Source organism: Arachis stenosperma, chromosome 4, assembly GCF_014773155.1.
Source record: "Arachis stenosperma cultivar V10309 chromosome 4, arast.V10309.gnm1.PFL2, whole genome shotgun sequence".
Taxonomy (NCBI): domain Eukaryota; kingdom Viridiplantae; phylum Streptophyta; class Magnoliopsida; order Fabales; family Fabaceae; genus Arachis; species Arachis stenosperma.
Window position 1 is genome coordinate 17,834,470 of NC_080380.1, and position 19,707 is coordinate 17,854,176.

Sequence of the window (19,707 nt, forward strand, 5' to 3'; positions counted from 1 at the left end):
GTTTAGCTTTGTTGCACTCGAAGATACCACACGCTTCATCAATTGTCTCCTCTCCACAGTTTAAGCCAATGACTACAGATTTGTCATAATTGATCTTTAGCCCAAACATAATCTCAAAGTCCTATAAGATCCTCTTATAGTTTGTCACAGACTCAACGTCACAAGGACAAAACAAGATTGTGTCGTCTGTGAACTGTAAGTGTGAGATTTGTATCTTGTCTCTACCTATCTACAACGGTTTAATTCTCCCAATTTCAGACAACCTACCAAGCATACTATTCAATACCTAACCAACTAGAACAAATAAGAATGGGATAATGGATCACCCTTATGTAAGCCCCTATGTAGCTTAAATGGAATGGTTGGTGTTCCGTTCACCAAAATGGACATGGATGCTGTCGTGTCTCTCCACTTTTCTCCGAATCCCATATTCTCTAACACTACATCCACAAAACTCCATCTGACCCTGTCATAAGCCTTATGAAAATCAAGTTTAATCAACCAAGCCGAAGCCTTCTTCTTCTTTAACCAATGAACTGCTTCACAAGCTATTAATGCGCCATCAACAATCTTCCTCCCCTTCACAAAGGCAGACTGTTCTTCACCCACCAAGGCAGTCATCAACGGTTGAAGTCTTTTTAATAGTAGCTTTGCTATTACTTTGTATATACACTTCACCATACTAATTGGGCGATAATCTTTTAACTTATCAGACCCTCCTTCTTTATGCGCTAATGCCACCCAAGTCAAGTTAGCTTTCTTTGGGAGCATTCCTTTATCAAAAAAATCTTGCACTATACTACAAAAATTTCCACCCACCACATCCCACAGCTTTCTTATAGATTTGAAATTGAAACCATTTGGACCTGGAGCTCTAGATGGTTCACAATCCTAAACTGCATCCTTTATCTCTTTCATTAGCGGCATTCTTTCTATCTAACTAGTCTCCTCCTTTGTAATTTTATTCACCAGCCCATTGTCGAACTCAACATGAAGGTGTTGATCTTTAGTGTACAGTTTCATGAAAAATCGCCGAATCTCCTTCTTGATTCTATTCGGACCTTCAAACTGTCTTCCGCCAATACAAACAGAGTCAATAACTTTGCAATTTCTTCTATTCTTTGCTATATTATGAAAAAAACGTGTATTTCGATCCATATCTGAGGCAAATTTCGACCTTGATAGTTATTTCCAATATCATTCTTTCCTGTCATACCACTTTTCAGCTAAAATCTTTAAGGCCTTACTCCTTGCTACAAGACAATCATCCACTTCTCCATCCTCCATTCTTTCATCAACTTTTTGCATTTCTACCTCAATCTTCTCAATTTGGGAATCAACGTTCCCAAACTTCTCTTTGATCCATATTTTTAGTGGCTTTTTCAAGGCTTCCATCTTGTCAATTATACTACTTCCCTCCAATTTATTCCACTCTTTTCTCACTGTTTCTTCGAAGCTACTATATGTTAACCATGCATCTAATGTTCTGAAAGGTTTAAGACCCCAATCCACCATCTCTGAAATTCACTAATAAAGGACAATGATCAGACATCGACTTATTCAAACCCTTTAAAATGAATATGTCAAAAGCCTCTAGCCATTCAATATCAACAAAAACTCTACCTATTTTACTGCAGCTCCTCCCACCATACCACGTGAATTTTCTGCCCAACAATTCCAGTTCTAGCAAGTCTATATTATCCACCCATTCTTTAAATTCATTACTACTCAGTGACAATGCTTTACATCCTACCCTCTCCTCAGTCATCAAAATTTCCTTAAAATTTCTTCCGAATAAAATCAGCACACCCCAACTCATTTTCAACCCCATACACTCAAACTACAACTCTAACTTTTCTTCTCTAATATGAAGATTATATATTACACAAATTGTACCTTTTAATTTAACTTCTTTTATTATACCCCCTCACTGCCACCCATCTTTTACCTTTTTGTACATGAGATTTTTTAAAAAAATTATTTTTTCATAAATATAATATATCTCCTGAACTTCTTTTAGATTCCAAACCTTCCCAAGACACATTATTATCCCCCCATATACGAGACACCAAGCTTTTATCCAAATAATTTTTTTTTGTTTCAATAAACTCTATAAAATTCACTTTATACATTTTGCGCACCTTTTTCACTATCTCTGTCTTTCCTTCACCCCCAATCTCCATAATTATAGTAGAGATCGAATGTATATTTTATTACATAAGAAAATCGAATTAAAATACATGTTTATTTGATTCTCTTCTTTTCTATTTTGTTGTGTTTTAATTTTAGAGACAAAACATAAAAATTTTTTTACATAATTTATTTCTGTAAAAACACAACAAAAGAATTTTAATTTTAAAATTAATTTGATTTAACTCCCTCTTTAAATTCTAACATTATTATTAATATATATTTTATATTTTAATATATTTTTATATAAATAATTAATTAAATACCTTAATTTTTTTATGTATTAATAGTTAATTAAAGTAATTATAACATTATTTTGTGAAGGGGCAACGGCGGCCTAATTATTTTTTTCTTCTTTTCTTTGATACAAGAAGGGATAAAGACCAAAAAAAAAAGAAAAGAAAAAAGAAAAAGAAGAAAAAGACTCAAAGATAACAGCCTCTGGTTTATGAAATGTATAAAAAGCACTATGAACTATGAAGAGTCTTTTAAGGAGACTCTGAGGTGGCTCATTCATTCAAACATGGACCGTATAGTCGCAGAGGAGACTAACTTTGGAAAATCGACTCAAAATTATTGTTATGTAATGGATAGTAAATATCCAACTTTCCTGTCTTATAAGAAGACAAATACATAAATAAATAAATAAATAATCTTCATAAAATTAGAATCAATAATAATTTTTTGTCCAAGTAAAGGGAATATGCCATATAATAAGTTTCTAACAAGGAGACAAAGTCACACGTCAATTCATAGACAAATAGATAATGCTAAATAATTTGTAAAATAAAGGTTCACCTAACTTTCGATGTGACAAAATCTGAACCAAATTATTATCTTTATCAAGTTCGAAATAAAGAGTAAATATATTTATGTCATAATTGATGTTAATAATACTGTATATATATTATATTACCGAATAACTTAGAGGATGAATTATTGTACTTGAAAACAATATATTATGCTCTTAAGATATAATTAAATAGAGAAATGACTTGGTAATGAGTACCTTACTTTAAAAAAGAATAATTATTATAATCACATCATAATACAGGGGAAGATTTTAACATTTTGCGCCACCAAAGGGAGACTCCTCAAATTAAAGATTATTGTTCCAAAGACGCCAAAAACATCAACTTAATCATGCATTATATATAAATAATATACACCGTACCTCGCTTATAATATTAATTAACCACAGACTAATTTGTATATTAGCATGATCACTACTATGTTCCTCTCCTTGTGAAATCTAATTAACTTTAACTTAGATTATTAGAGATCATTATCTTAAATTCTTCATCATAATAATGGGTATCTTTACACACGAATTTGCTACTCCATCTTCTGTGGCTCCTGCTAGGCTTTACAAAGCTATGGCATTAGATTTTCATAATCTCTTCCCAAAGATTGTAGATTCTATTCAGTGTGTTGAAACAATTGAAGGAAATGGTGCTGCTGGAACAATAAAGAAGATCACCTTGGTTGAAGGTCAGTGCTAGCCAAAAAAAAAAAAAAAAAAGAGGAAAGCATATATAGGTTTTATCTTTTAATTATTAATATTTAACACACCACCCACTGTACTTCAAATCTTCAATTATATATTCTTATTGTTTATCAAAAGAGTTTTAATCTTATTTTTAAAATTTTCATATATAATAATACTAATTTATGATGAAAAAAAAAGGATATAGTCTACATACTCATCATGATCAAAATATACGTGTGCTGCCTAACTTGATTCTAATCCATGCATATTCTTATTTAATATTGAAAATTTATCCATATCCATAAATAATAAACCGCTTATATATTTAAAAAAAAAAAACCGTATTTCACACTGATATCTAATTAGATGTTAGAGAAAATGCTTTATATATATATATATATAAGAAATGTTAAAGCTAATGACTTTTATTTATATTATTAAAGGTGGGAAAAGCAGGTATGTATTGCACAAAGTTGAAGAAGTTGATGAGGCCAAAAGGGTATACAACTACAGCATAATTGGGGGTGTAGGGTTACCAGAAACATGGGAGAAGATCTCATTTGAGACTATAGTAATGGAAGGTCCAAAAGAGGAAGGAGGATCCATTAGGAAGGTGAAGATAAAGTATTTCACCAAAGGAGATGCTGAGGTGTGTGATGAAGTGCTCAAGAGTAACCAAAGCAGGGCTGAAGGCCTTCTCAAGTTCATTGAGGCTTACCTTCTTGCAAATCCTCATTATGTATAACCAAATCTATATATACACTTGCTATTCATCACCTTCATGCCCAACAATAAGAGCTGCCATATAATAGGGAAAACTTAATTTCATATTGGATACACGTGTGTATGAAACTTTGTTATACTTAAATTGGATCTAAGTTAATATATATCAACGATTAAGCTAATTATATATAGGTGGGTTGATTAAGCTAATTGAAAAGGGGGTGAATAAGGTATTTTCTAAATTGATAATGACATAGTAAAATAAAAAGTTAATTGGTTCTGCTAGATAGATAATAGAGAATCTGAATAATATGAACAATGAATTAAAAATTTGGTTCAATAAAATTAAAAAAAAAATTCATCCAAATTACCCAATCAAAAAATTTCATTCAATAATTTAAAAATTTTAACTATTTATTATACCCTAATTTACTAAAACACTAGCTTTTTTTCAGAATCTTCTGTCGTTATCGTCGTCACTTGGTCTCCAACCAGCCCTATCGTTGTCGTCGGGATCCTCCTCATCGCCATTGGTTCGTCAACAAGGACCTTCATCGGCGTTGCTTTTCTCCAGACCAAAAATGAATGGCGCTGCCAGACTCTTCCTCGTCGTCGCTGCTTGACTTGCCACACACCATCACCAACGTCGCCCACTCCTATTGAAAATAACCATCCACTTAAGTATAAAAATAATCATCTGCATATCTAATTAATTGAACATCTAGTATATTTTAATTGTATATAACTAAACCCAATCCGATTAAATAACCATCCACATAAGAATTAAAATAACCATCTGCATACCTACTAAAATGACCATTCTAAATTAATCATGATTGAATACCAGAACTTGAACTCAGGGAGGCGGCGAATGAAAGGATGGAACTTATCGGAGCCCCTAGTGGGGAGAGTGGCACCGTCGTAGAGTTCCTGAATTTCGGGATCAACTTGAGGAAAAAGGAAGCCGATAAAGAGGTTGAACATGTAGATTTCGAAGCCGTAGGAGACGATGTAAAAGCCTTGGATCAAGTATATGCGCAGAACGTAAATACAAGCAATGATCAAGGAACCAATCCAGCGACAGAGCATGTGCAGCGTGGTCTTGTCGAGAAAATGTTGGTACTGCCGCAACACCGTAAATTTCCATCGCGATACGGCTTCATCCGGTGAGAAATAGTCGGCGGAGGTAGAAGAATTCAACGCCAATGAGAGGTGCAAAACGGTGTTACTATCTGGGTTGAAAGAGAACCTGTTACGTCGGTGAGAGAGGTGACAGTGTCAAGACTTTTGCGGTGCCAACGATGATGATTACCGGAAAAACCGACGCGGTTGAGAGGCTAGGGTGCAAAATGTATGTGAATAGATGGTGGATGAGGTAGGGATAGTGATGGAACGCGGTGAGGGTGGAAGAAAAAAGGGATCGGAATGGAAGAGGTTGGGAGTGAGGTGTTCGACGGAATGCCACTGAAAAGGTTGGATTGAATGGAGGAAGATGGCTTTGCGAAAATTGGTGTTTGGGTTTGCAGAATAGAAAAATAGGGAGCAAGATGATTATTCTTCTGTGTTGAAGACATGGGTATATTAGTAAATTTATATTTTATAAATATTTTTTTAACATTAACGGTTAATAAGGGTTTAATTACAAAATCTAATATGGTGTAGGAATTCAATTAAAAAAATATATAGATCTAATTAAAATTATAGTAAAATTATAAGTACTAACAGAATTATTAAATTTTTAAATATATATATATATATATATATATATATTTCATTAAAAAAAAGCTTTGACATGTATAATATTCTTTCCTCTTATTTTTTATAATCGATACAGAAAAAAGAGTAAACAAAAAAATAATAAATAAAATCAAATAAAAAGATACATTAAAATTGAAATAAAAAAAAATATATAAACTGAAATTGAATATAAAAAAAATCATTTTATTTTTTATCTAATTTCTTGACACAATAAAAAAATAGACTTCTCAACTTAATTTGTTCATGTCATAAATTAAAAAAATTCTTTAATTTTTTATCTAATTCTCCAATGCAATATAAAAAAACTCACTCAATTTTATTTGTCTATATAATAATTTTATCATAAAACTAAAAAAAATTGTACATTTCTAATTTCTTTATATAATTATTATAATAATTTATGATATATTTATAATTTTTTATTAAATTAAAATAAATAAAATTTTAAATTTATAAAATAAAATTTAATTTAATAATTAAATAAATAAAATAAAAATATTAAATTAAATTAAATATTTTAAAATATAAATTAATAATTTTAAATAATATTTAATTTTTTATATTACGAATATTTAAAACACTTATAAAAATGGTTAGATATAGTTGTCAAAATAGAATTTTATTTATTCATTCCATATTTCCATCCAAATGAACTGTTCTCTCTGACAGAGGAAGACAATTCTTATTCTCCCAATATTGTTCAATTATTATCCCACATAAAAACGTTCCCCTTGTATATTTTTATCTATGATTTTTTCCCTCAACAAAAGGTTATTATATTTTAGGAAATGGACTTCAACTCTATTTATCAAAAGTCTTTGCAGTTGGATAAGGGTTGAGATGAATTCAGCGTATAATTGAATATCAGTCCCAAGAACCACGAATTTTCAGCACTATATAAATTATAAAGCGACAAGCTTAATTTGGTTGCCAATTTTGAAACTTTGCCGTCCTTGAAAATATTTTAATAAAAAAAATAGAATTAAGTTACAAAAAATAAAAAATAAAAGAGTTTTAGGATATTTGGAGAAGATTCTGGATGAGGGAGGAGTTAATTTAAAGATTTATATTACTAATTTAGGATATGTTTGGTTATGGCTTTTGTTAAGTATAAAAATATTTTTTAATAAAAAAAATCAGTTTTCACATATTTATGTAAATTTTATAAAAATAACTAATTTTTTTTATAAACTAAATCAGTTTTCAGTTTTTTGAAAAATTTAAATAGAAGAGTTTCATATTAAAATCAAATAAGCTTTTTACCTTTTTAAAAAAATAAAAGATGCAATTATTTATATATAATTTTAGTTGCTAATATATTCTCTTTAGTCAAATTAATCTACATGACATTATTGTATTTTTGTACTTTGATGAGTATTTAGTCAAATTAATTGATACTACGCATGACGGGGACTAATTAATTGTATTAACTGGCTTTGAGGGTACTAAAATTACGTTGCGTGATTTTAGCATTTGGATGATAAAGACTACAAACATATAGTACGACTTTTTTTTACAACTTCAAATTAAATAGTTCAATGTGTTTTGTCACTAATGCATACACGTACACTTTACATTAATTAATTTCTCCTCAACTGGGCCCAGTACTTAGGTCGAAAAAAAAATCAGATATTAAATTAATTTTAATATTTATATAAAATATATATATATATATATATATATATTAGTTAATTTTTAATACATATTTTAATATAAATTTTTTATTGTATATATAATATGGTTGGTAAAAAAATATTAAATTTATGAAATATTTAGGAAAAAAAGTGAGAATGAAAAATAATAATTTTTTTTATTCTAAGATAATTCTTATTTTAAAAGTTTTGTTGATTTATAATTCAATATAATTTACGTCCAATCCAAATATATTGATTTAATTTTCAGAGTAACATATATCTTCAAGTGAGAGAATACAAACTTTATGAAAGACTATCTGGTTCAACCGCTATATGATTGTGATAACGTGAGGACTCGGAGTTGTATATTGGAATTTCAAAATACTACGTCAAGTAATGTTGATTTATTTTAGTCTCTGATCGAATCTCCCCACCCCTATTAATTAATAATAATTAAGATTGATTGACTAACAACTAACCTTAATTTTTTTTTTAAAGCAAGAGAGATCATTTTTTTTCTGGATAAATAAATTTTATGTATAAAATTATAAAAAAAAAAACTCATAGTATCTATAAAAATGACTAGAAATTGTTTTTCTTTTGTTAAAAAAAAAAGTAGAAAATGTTTAAAAGTTAACCCTTGCTTGTTCCTGAATCGCTTTTGCAGTTTTACTGTCCAGTGAACATAATTTAAAATGAGAAGTGTGTGTCCTAATAGTGTTTAAGATTAGAAAAAATTTCATTCTCCTCCTCTGTGAAATGTTAAAATAACACTTTATTCTCTTTTATTTTATAAATATATATTCCTTTTTTTCAAATTTTTAAAAAAACCTCCTCTTTAATCTATTTTAAATTTTTTATGTTAACTAATATTAATTTTATTTATTTTAAAAAAAATAAATTATTTTTTATAAAAATATCCTTTAATAAAAAATTTATTTTTTGTCATTAAATTTTGCTTACTAAAATACACTTTAATAAATTATTTTTTATTGATTAAATTGTATTTTTATCAAAATATTTTTAAAAAAATTTAGTAATTAAATTATTTTTTTAAAATTTTTTTTAATAATTTTTTAATTATTAAATTATAATTTTACCAAAGTTTTTGTTAATAATTTTTTTATATTTTATTATTAATTTTTTGATATCAATATATATTATTTTAATATTAAAAAAATTCTTAGATTATTTTTTAATATTAATATATATTAATTATTATACATATTAATAATGGTAATATTTTTTATTTAATGTTAAAATAATATACATTAATATCGAAAAATTAATAGTAAAATATAAAAAAATTATTAACAAAAATTTTGGTAAAATCATAATTTAATAATTAAAAAATTATTAAAAGATATTTAAAAAATAATTTAATTATTAAAATTATTTTGATAAAAATAGAATTTAATTAATAAAAAATAATTTATTAAATGGTATTTTAGTAAGTAAAATTAAATAATAAAAAAATAAATTTGTTGTTAAAGAATATTTTTGTAAAAAATAAATTTTTTTTGAAAAATAGATAACGTTAACATTAGTTAACACAAAAAATTTAAAATAGATTAAAGAGGAGATTTTTTAAAAATTATAAGGGAGGAGAATATATATTTTATAAATAGAAGAGAGGGGGTGTCATTTTAGCATTTCGCAAGAGAGGGGAGTGTAATTTTTTCTTAAAATTATTTAAATAAACCAAAAGTGTGATCGAGTAAAAAATCTTCTTTAATTGGTGATAAATAATCCAATTATTAAAAAAATATCATTCAAATGATAAGTGACGACGGATATGTAACAAAATTTTTAACTCCCTACCGGACCAATTATTCTTACACTTAAGGATGAACTAGATATATTGAAGTCACATGAAAATGATATTTTAATATCCACCGCTTCATTAATTTAATTTGTGCCAGCTGAACACTTGTCAATGTAAAACCAACACATCATACACCGTCTAGAAGCCTTATTGCTTATTTTTTTAATTACACAAATTTAAATTTTAAAATAAATCCGTCTACTTTGACTAATTCTCGGGTCTTGTTTGTTTTCTTTTCCCCCATCCCACTTCACATTGTCCCAATAAATTAAACTTATGAGATAAGCAGCCACCTTATTATTATTATTCCAATTCGCAACTAGCTAGTGAGCCATAGTGAACTTAATTAATTGTCCTAAGCTAATCCAAGTGCAGAAGAGTCTCTATAAATAGCACCTCTTGCTTTGTTACAAACCGCATCACCCTCACTACTAATTAAGAAGTTGAATACTCTCACAACTCTCTTCACTCAATCATATAGTTATGGGTGTTCACACTTTTGAAGAGGAGTCAACCTCACCGGTGCCTCCAGCAAAACTATTCAAAGCCACCGTGGTAGACGGCGATGAACTCACCCCAAAGCTGATTCCGGCAATCCAGAGTATTGAGATCGTTGAAGGAAACGGAGGCCCTGGAACTGTTAAGAAAGTTACCGCTGTTGAAGGTTCGCATATATAAACTTCCTTAATCCTTATTTCGATTAATAATTCAAATTAACGATTAAATAAAAAAAATCCAGAGACACGTCATTTTATTAAAATTTTATTAATATTTAATTAAAAAAACTAAATAATTTTACATTATTAAATATAATTTTATATTATTAAAAATATTTATAATTAATTAATTAATAATTATAAATTATAAAATTTACTGGTCACTAGCACTTTTTTTATCTTTTTTAAATAATTACAACACGGATATTTGAAGAACGTTTAAAACTCTTCCTATAACATAATACTCTCAAGTTTTTGAACTTCACTGCCTTAATAAATATACGATTATATTATATATACATAAAAAAAATCAATACTATTAGGTAATTGTATAAAAATATGTATTATTTATTTTATAAAAAAATTTGATTATTTTATTATGAAATTATTATTCTACTATATAAATTTATTATTTATTCTCACAACTGATTATTTAATTAAAAATATATTTATAATTTATTGCATCTTTTAACAAATTGATTGAGATGTCCATTAATGTAAAGAAAATATAGAAGAAACAAAAAAAAAAGTCTCCCCTCAGAAAATTTTCCAACAAAAATCCAAGTAAGGAATCTTTTCCTCAACTTGGATAAAACTAAAGTAACTGAGAATACAATACAACAAATGGTTGTTATTGCCTACTATGTAATTAACATAATAGATATAATAATTAAGTAATATTTTTTGTTAATTATGTATTATTGATCAGATGGGAAAACTAGTTATGTGCTACACAAGATTGATGCAATTGATGAGGCTACCTACACATATGACTACACAATATCCGGAGGAACAGGGTTCCAAGAGATCTTAGAGAAAGTTTCATTCAAGACAAAGCTTGAGGCTGCTGATGGTGGATCCAAAATCAAGGTCTCTGTTACATTCCACACCAAGGGTGATGCTCCTCTCCCTGATGAAGTTCATCAAGATGTCAAACAAAAGAGCCAAGGAATCTTCAAGGCTATTGAGGGTTATGTTTTGTCCAACTAGAGTGTTTATTATTACCCTATGTCTCTTAAGATATGATGAAAGATGGAGAGATTAATAATGGTAATATAAATATATTTAAAGAAAAAAGAGAGAGAGTTGCTTTTGGTTGATTGATGTAAACAATAAAAAAAGTTTATTATTATGTTTGGTGGTTGTTTTTGTAATTTGTTGTGTCATATGATATGAGTCTTTGTATATGTGGCTTGGGGTTGGATTTGCCTTCTTGTCACTTGTAATAAGCTCTCAGGTTTGATTGATCAAAGTGTTTGAGCTTTTGGATTGATTTTACTGAGTTCTACTTTATTTATTTTCACTTAGCTTGCTCTGTTCTTCTGCTTCTCTCACTCAACAACTCATCATCTTAGTGAATATGAAAGTGATAAAAGATTGGAATAATTAACTTCTTGTTGGGTACAGAAAAGCTGGTTTCGTGAATAAAATTAGGTACTAATTGTATTGTCTCTTTTATTTCTTTTCTAATGGAGCATTGATAATTTACATTATTAAAAAAATATTTAAAACTTTTTTTAGGAGTATAAGTGAAAGTATAAATATTATCAATTATGTTAGGGGTATAGTAAAATTATTATATATTAAAATTTAATTAAATTATATATATTTATATAATAAATATACAATGAGTGATTATGGTGTGTAAATAGTATCTTAAAAATACTATATATATAAATATTACAAATTAACAAATGTTCTAACAGTAAGAAAAAAGATGGTTAAATTGAAAAAGTAGCTAAAAGTCCAAGATAAAAGCAAACTAAAAATGTGACACTAATTAATCAGAGTTTAAAAAACCTCTCTACAATCATCATCAATGACTTTCCTTAAATCTACAGAAGGCATATCTAAGAAGTGAAACTCCCACTCTCTACTTGTATTTCTCTTTGGGTGATTCTCCAGCTTGGTTCGTTCCTTTAACACCTCGCAAACTGACAGTAAGTTTGTCTCCAAAACAAATTTTCGGATAAACCATTTAAAATGCGCCCAAATTATCTTGGCGCTGATATGAATGTTTTTAAATTTTGTTATCAACAAAAATACTCTTAAATAATTTTAGGATATGAAAAAAATAGTGAATGGTGTTTAAAAATCTGTTATTTTAACAGAAAAATTTGACATGACTTATTTGTTAATATTAAAATTTCACTTACTATATGAAAAGTTTTACTTATCACATCATTCTTTTTGGTTAACATAAAACATCTTAATTCACAAAAATATGTTTTTGTTATATTTTTAAATAATTTAAAAATATTTTTACAAATAACAAAATTTAAAAATATTTTTTCAAAATAAGTCGGATACAGTTTTTGTTATTTAATTTTCCTGATTCTCAGATCCCATCCAATTTTGAAGCCATGCAACACCCCCATATTTCAGTTTGGTAAACAGTACATAGAGAGTGGTTTCTACATGCTATATAGCACTCTTGTCCATAGAGAGTCCTCGTGGATCATCCTCTAGAGAATCTTTAATTTCTAGCTTTCGAGATATATATAGCTGGCAATTGTAAATGAATATGATTTTTAGGCTAAAATTAAAGAGACGTCTAAAATTACAAGTATTATCAATAATATTGGGAAAAAAATCATCCATACAGAAATACACGTTAAAATAAAAAAAATCACTTATTCACATTTATATTTAAACTTTGTAAACAATATAATCAAATTATCTAAATAATATAATTAAAATTTATTAATAATTATAATCAAATTTTATAAAAAATATAGTTAAATTAGATTGACATTTATAAGTAAAATACGGATAAAAATATAATTATAGCTAACTTCAATTTTAATTTTCATTATAATTTAATTATTTTTCTGGAACAAATTTATTATTTTATAGTTCATCATTTTAATAAAAAAATATAAATAATATATATCAATACATAAACAAGATAACTTTTATATAAAAATAATATTTGAAATATAGACACATATTGTATGATAAAATAACCTAACAATATTATTGGATAATAAGGGTGTGCATGGTCACTCCTAAAAAAATTATGTTTTAAATTTATTTTAATATTATGTTATATTAATTATAAATTTATTATTTTATAAATTATTGTTAAAGTTTTAAAGACCCAGTTTTTATTCAATTTGAATTCGGTATAGCTGTGGTTCGAAAATGTTTAAATTTTATTGAGTTTAGAATTAGATTAAGATTTAAAAAATAGATTTAGTGTATATTTAAAATCAAATCTGAATGAAAACAAACTCAATTTTACTCTGCCCATAAACACTCCTATCGGATAATATATAGGTTAAGGTTAATCTTCCCATGGTTGGTATATCGAATTTTTAACTTATGTTCATCGCTTAATACAAAACTAAGGAGGTTTTTAGGTGAGGAAAGAATATTTGGATCCTTAATGGTCCAAGATTTTTTATAAATTTTATCCATTAAAAATTTAAATCAACGGATAAGATTAAAATATTTTTATTATATAAAAGATAATTCTATAAAACATACTTATATTAAAATATTTAAAAAAATTACTTGAAAATGTCTATTTTATTCTTCTTCTTTGTTACCATTTTATTTTTTTTAACATTTATATGTGGCTATTTTTTTTATGAAAGTAAAAATAATGATAAACCAGAAGAAGTAGGAGATAACTATTTGCCAATTATTATGAGAAGTTGATGGAAATAAATAAAATAGATAAAGAGTAGGAGATAACCGTTTACCAATTATTAGGAGAAATTTGTCAATTATTAAGAGAAGTTGATGAGGATAAATAAAACAGGAGAAGAGTGGGAGATAACCATTTCAATTCTCTTCTCATTTTTTCTGTTTTATTTACTGTGCATCAATTTCATGCCATCTTTTAATTGGTATGAGTTAGCATCTTATAGATAATTAAATATAATTTTTTAAAATAATAAAAATTATTAATAATTTAAATTGGACCAAACTCTTAAAAATGGAATGTTTCAAATAATAGAAAAGATAGACGATTTTAAATAATAGAGAAGATAAACAGTCCATTTTAAATAATAAAGAAGATGGATTGTCCATTTAAAATAAACACGTTAATACGTTTAAATTATTTAAAATAATTTAAAATGGATAATCTATCTTAGTATTAATGTGTTTATTTTAAATGAACATTACATCTTTTCTATTATTTAAAATGGATTCTTTATCTTTTTTATTATTTAAAATCGTCCACTTTCCCTATTATTTAAAACGTTCCATTTTTAAGAGTTTGGTCTAATTTAAATTATCAATATTTTTTATTATTTTAAAAATTATATTTAACTATTTATAAATACATATATCTCATTTATATTGTAAACGAGATATATGTAAAATTATTTTCTTTACAATATAAACAAAATAAAAAAATATTTATTTTGATAAATATTTTTAAATTATTTATTTTAGTAAATATTTTTAAATTATTTATTTTAGAAATTATTATAATTATTTTATTTATTAAAAAAAATCTATTAAAAAAATAAAAAAATAAAAAAATAAGTATAAAATAGTCATTTTATATTATATTTTATATTTTTTTTAAAGACCACCAAAATCTATTTTAGGTTTCCCCACCTAAGTCAATTCCCAAAACTAAACGTGAAGAAAAGGAAAGAAAAACTATAACTAGTCTACCAGAGTTGAATATATGGCCGATTGATTTTTCGGTCCAGTAGATCATGGACCTTAGACCACCCCCAAAGTCTTGCTTCCACATGTGATTATTATGAAATTATGATCTGTTCTATTTGTTGTTTTTATGATTATTGTTTATTTAGATTCAATCATACTAATAAGAATAACATAATTTTTTTATATTTATTTAAAAAATTACGAATTTAAATTTTTTTATTTTTAATAAAAAAATATATTACATATATATACCAAATTAATTATTAATATAAAATATATATTAAAAATAAATTAAATTATACATATATTTATATATAAATATATTATAATTAATTTTAATATATAAATAATATTTTTTATTTTGATTATACTATTAATCTTGTGAGAAAATTTGTTCCGTGAACGAATAGTTGTAACCTAAACCGATTTCTTCTAAACCCTTTGCTTTTCTTCCGAAGCTATTATTACTAGGGTGAAATGTTAAAACTTTTATTTAAAAATAAAAATTAATTATTAAAATTAGTCATTATATATTTATGTATGTATTATATTTTAATATATATTTTATATTAATAATTAATTTTAATAGTTAATTTTAATATATAAATAATATAATTAATTTAAAAAGTTCTCAAATTTTAAAAATTCAAATTTATCAGTCTTTTATCAGTAATTGTTATAACAATATACTCTAAAAAATATTTGATAATAGTATAAAAATTAATTCTTAAATCTTATATCTAAGGTAGTTACCAAAACAATCATCAGCGGCTAAATTACAATCTTATTTTTAAAATATCAAAAGAACTCAGAATTACACAAACTTTATATCCATACGACCTTTTCGGATTAAACTTTCTATTAAACCAAAAATAATAATTTTTCACTTACTCTATCTTCGGGAATAGAAGAAAAACCGTGATTATTCTGCAGTGCTTAAAAATCAGAAAACAGCAGCAGCATATGATATTCAAAATTCAATATAAAATTCAAATTAAATCCAATTACCTTAAAAATTAACATGCTTCAACTTCACTCATTTAGGTTTCTTTTTCAATTGGTTCCAGGTAAATACTATTTTTAATGAGAAAGTTATGTAACTTGAAAGTTGAGTAATTTTCTACAGAATTCTGTTTTAAAAGCCAATGAGCATATCCTCTTCCAAGTCCCATAATTCACTCAGTAAAACATGGACAACCCTAAAATTTAAATTACATATGCTAAACATACTTAATTTTCACCTCCAATTAGTTGCACCTCAATACTAATCCAGAATCAAAAGTTATAAACTTTCAAATTTATTGATTTACAAGAGCAGAATATGACTTTTACTACATAACGCGTCATATTTCAAAAATTCATATCTTTAAAACTACAATTTCAAAAATTATAAATTTTTATAAAATTAAAGTATTAGGACCAGAGTTTCATTTAAAATTGATTTCATTTCAAAATTCAAACTAGATACATTCCAATAGAAAAAGCAAATTGCTGTTGTGTTAAGCATTCTGCAGAAAAATCAGATTTAACAACCACACTTCAAAAATTTACCATAAATCATAAACTTAACAAAAATGACTCAAATTCAGCAGTCCAGCTCCTTATATTCCCAATCTTAATCCAGTCTTAGTCTCATGCAATTCCGATCATTACAGAATTAGTTATAGATTTTCAAAGTTTCTCACTTCGTTTAAAATAATGCAAAAAATCAGATCCCACGATTTAACTTTGAAAAATCATAACTAATATTCCAGTTAATACAAAACCTTCACAATTGAATCTTAACAATCATACTTGTTATAGTTTACTTAGCTCTTACTTTCTTATCATTTCAAACACTATTGAGTTACTGGTTCACTTTCAAAATTTCTGTTTGACTTCAAAATTCATATTCTCAGCAAGTAGTTCAACATTTTAAGATTCAATCCTTCAAATATTCTCTAAATTCAATTCCAATCAATCACCAAGTCCACCACCATTACAATAATTCACACTGATTACCTTCACTTACCTCATAGGGGTTTCTTCACCCTATTACGGCCTCCGGCCCAATATCCAAATCAATTAACAATAAAATCAATAAATGTCATTCACTTCATAATGTCACAATAATTCTTAATCAATACACACATACATATAGCCATTCACTATCCATAACAACAACCAATTTCAATCCACACCTATCCTAAGGTCAACTAACCTAGGCATTCACATAACTTTACACAATGTCTACTCGAAACTCAAACCCGTACTTTGAATGTCAGCGGTTCAAACTCTTGAAGCCTTTCCTCGCTCAATCTCCAAGGTCCGCCACCCAAATTTGCCAATCAAATTCCACTCCACACCAAATTCAGCCCCAACAATTCTCTATTCCATATAATATAATCACAACAATATATCTTAACATTTATTCTAGGGTTCATACATAAAATTGGAGATAATGAAGAGAATTAAACTTCCTTACCTTAACCGACACGAAATATAGATGGAACTCACTAGAAATTCATGTTAGAGCATCCCTAAACAACCAAAATCACAAAAATTCAACAACCCCAAAACAAAAAATGTGAATCTGTAAGGAACAGAAAACTGGGCTAAAAACTGAGAGTTCCTTACCACAAATATTGGATAAAATTGAAGAGGATGAGAAGAGCTACGCGTGGCCGCAAACGACTCGTCAATCAGTGCTCCAGATCGAAAGTTACAAGCAAAACAAGATGAAAGTGAATAGTGCTCTAGGTTTTGGTTACTCTCTTCTTTCTCACCGTGTTCTCTTTTAAAAGAATGAAAGAATGAGGTGTTTTGTGCTGAAATAGATCTTTGTATAGTGTGGGCTTGGGCCACTTGGACCCGGTTCATTTGGTTTAGCCCGTTGGCTCAATTTTAGGTCAAAATATTTAAAATTAATATTTAAATTTTTATTTTAAATATTTCTGTCTTCTCAAATTATAAATTCTAAATTCTTAATCTTATTTACTTATAATTAATTTACTCATTCGCAGTGTCGGACAGACTTAAGCCGGTACTGCCGGTTGAATTACCAGTACGCATTTTTATGTATATTTCTGCAGAAGATTATTTTTTCCCATTCAAAAAAATTCACTGAATCCAATTATCATAGTTAAATCTTTAAATTCTTTAGTTTTGATTTTTGACTCCGTCCAGACGCGTTTTAACTATTTTAACTTGATGATTAATTATTCAATTAATCCTTTTTATAATTTTCTTGGGTCTTACAAGTCCGCTGCGAATTGGCTTCACCTCTGTTTGCAAGTCGTCCTTCTCTAATGCGGGAGTCACGGTCAACCTCCGTCAAGCCAGCGCCCACTACACTGCCCAACTGATGCCGCGACTCGTCTCCGTCAACATCCAACGCACGTTCCTCCCTCCCCAAAATCGTCGCCAATACGTCCCACCTCTTTTACCAATACGTCGAAGCCATTGGTGCCTATTGTGATGTGGACCCATTCGTTGATCACATCCATAACACACGTATCAATAAGTACACGGCCGACACTAAATGATATATACGATTCCGTTGCTTTATCATACCCAACCACCTCCCTCCATTGACCCCTATCTTATTGAATGTATCCACTGACCAAGCATGTAATAGAACTCCGAAGTATTCTAACCATACTCTTTGATATTCACTTTTTTCCGACTCTTTCCACCTTCAAATACTATGAAATATCTGTAGTAGGCTGTTCATTTTGAACGTATATGTCTATTCAGCATTTAACAGACTGTCGAAAGTCAAAAGAGCTTTATACGCTCCCATTTCGCGTACTTGAATAACTTGAGACAAGTTCTTCGCAACCATATCCTTTAAGGACCTAAAATCAATAGCCGTCGTCGTTCCACCTATTAGACTTTTTTGTAGCCAGTCCCAATTTTCTTTCACTACAGCCACTTTCAACTTCTTCGTCCACCCATTTCCATGTGGAACTTGGTCCTTTTTTTCCTTTCTCACATCTTGAGAGCAGCTAGCTGAGGATTTCTGGATTTTCTCTCGTTCTCGTTGCGGCTGACGTACCATTTCATTTCGATTGCCACCTCTTGGCTGTAACTTCTTCGTGTCCTTCGCATCCGACATTCTCCTGTATTTTTTTCTCTCCGACAAACACAACTTTACTTCTCAATTTCATACGATTAATTTTTGTTATAGCCTTCAACGCCCCTCCCTTTGTAGTGTATTGTATGAATGCAAAAATGTGTAAATTACAACTTTTTTGTTTACGTGATAGATATATCTCATTTATGCGTCCAATCCAACTGAACAATTGAAACGGTTTTCTTTTCGAAATGTTTTCTAGGAGATTATCCAAAAAAATTAAGAACGACTCATTCTCCAACTGCTGATACTCTTCTCGATTCCAAACTCGAAGATCGTTGATCTGATTCCTAGTTCTATCCCTCTCTATTTCCCACCCTCTCTCTCTCTAACTTTCTCTCTCTCTCATTCTCTCTGTGTTTCCCATTAAGTTTCGTATGAATTCAGATCGTTTGACCAAATGTTGAGTTGATTATTTATTGGGAGACCTTAAAACCCTTATAAATATTGACATATACTCAATCCTTCCTGCATCACTTTCAAAGCAAAAAATAACAAATTCTTACTTAGTGTTTTAAATCTTCTTAGAAGCCTTTTTCCAAAATAAAAATATCATGGGAATTTTCACTTCCGAAAGTAAGCAATGTTCTCCAGTAGGGGTGTAAGGAATGTTCTCCAGTAGGGGC

General features: G+C 27.9%; 3 protein-coding genes and 1 long non-coding RNA gene across 4 annotated transcripts; 2 read left to right on the top strand and 2 right to left on the bottom strand.

The window, feature by feature from the left end:
• Positions 1-294: 294 nt before the first annotated feature.
• On the bottom strand, positions 295-621 carry LOC130974717 (uncharacterized). Its single transcript, XM_057899573.1, has one exon. The coding sequence runs from the start codon at positions 619-621 to the stop codon at positions 295-297; it is 327 nt and encodes a 108-aa protein (XP_057755556.1).
• Positions 622-3,397: 2,776 nt separating this feature from the next.
• Positions 3,398-4,514, top strand: LOC130976215 (class-10 pathogenesis-related protein 1-like). Its single transcript, XM_057901009.1, has 2 exons — positions 3,398-3,681; positions 4,123-4,514. Exons 1-2 carry the CDS (start codon positions 3,501-3,503, stop codon positions 4,422-4,424), a joined length of 483 nt encoding a protein of 160 aa, XP_057756992.1. The 5' UTR covers positions 3,398-3,500; the 3' UTR covers positions 4,425-4,514.
• A 5,443-nt stretch (positions 4,515-9,957) lies between these two features.
• Positions 9,958-11,608, top strand: LOC130974348 (ABA-responsive protein ABR17-like). Its single transcript, XM_057899195.1, has 2 exons — positions 9,958-10,283; positions 11,045-11,608. Exons 1-2 carry the CDS (start codon positions 10,103-10,105, stop codon positions 11,323-11,325), a joined length of 462 nt encoding a protein of 153 aa, XP_057755178.1. The 5' UTR covers positions 9,958-10,102; the 3' UTR covers positions 11,326-11,608.
• A 5,469-nt stretch (positions 11,609-17,077) lies between these two features.
• LOC130974349 (uncharacterized) lies at positions 17,078-17,743 on the bottom strand. Its single transcript, XR_009084470.1, has 3 exons — positions 17,584-17,743; positions 17,432-17,486; positions 17,078-17,334 (listed from the first exon to the last, which is right to left on the bottom strand). It is a non-coding gene; the product is annotated as an uncharacterized LOC130974349 (long non-coding RNA).
• Positions 17,744-19,707: the final 1,964 nt, after the last annotated feature.

Coding starts and splice junctions, on each gene's coding strand:
- LOC130974348 (XM_057899195.1), top strand. CDS start 10,103: ATGGGTGTTCACACTTTTGAAGAGGAGTCAACCTCACCGGTGCCTCCA. Junction 10,284..11,044: donor GAAAGTTACCGCTGTTGAAG/GTTCGCATATAT, acceptor ATTATTGATCAG/ATGGGAAAACTAGTTATGTG.
- LOC130974717 (XM_057899573.1), bottom strand. CDS start 621: ATGACTGCCTTGGTGGGTGAAGAACAGTCTGCCTTTGTGAAGGGGAGG.
- LOC130976215 (XM_057901009.1), top strand. CDS start 3,501: ATGGGTATCTTTACACACGAATTTGCTACTCCATCTTCTGTGGCTCCT. Junction 3,682..4,122: donor GAAGATCACCTTGGTTGAAG/GTCAGTGCTAGC, acceptor ATATTATTAAAG/GTGGGAAAAGCAGGTATGTA.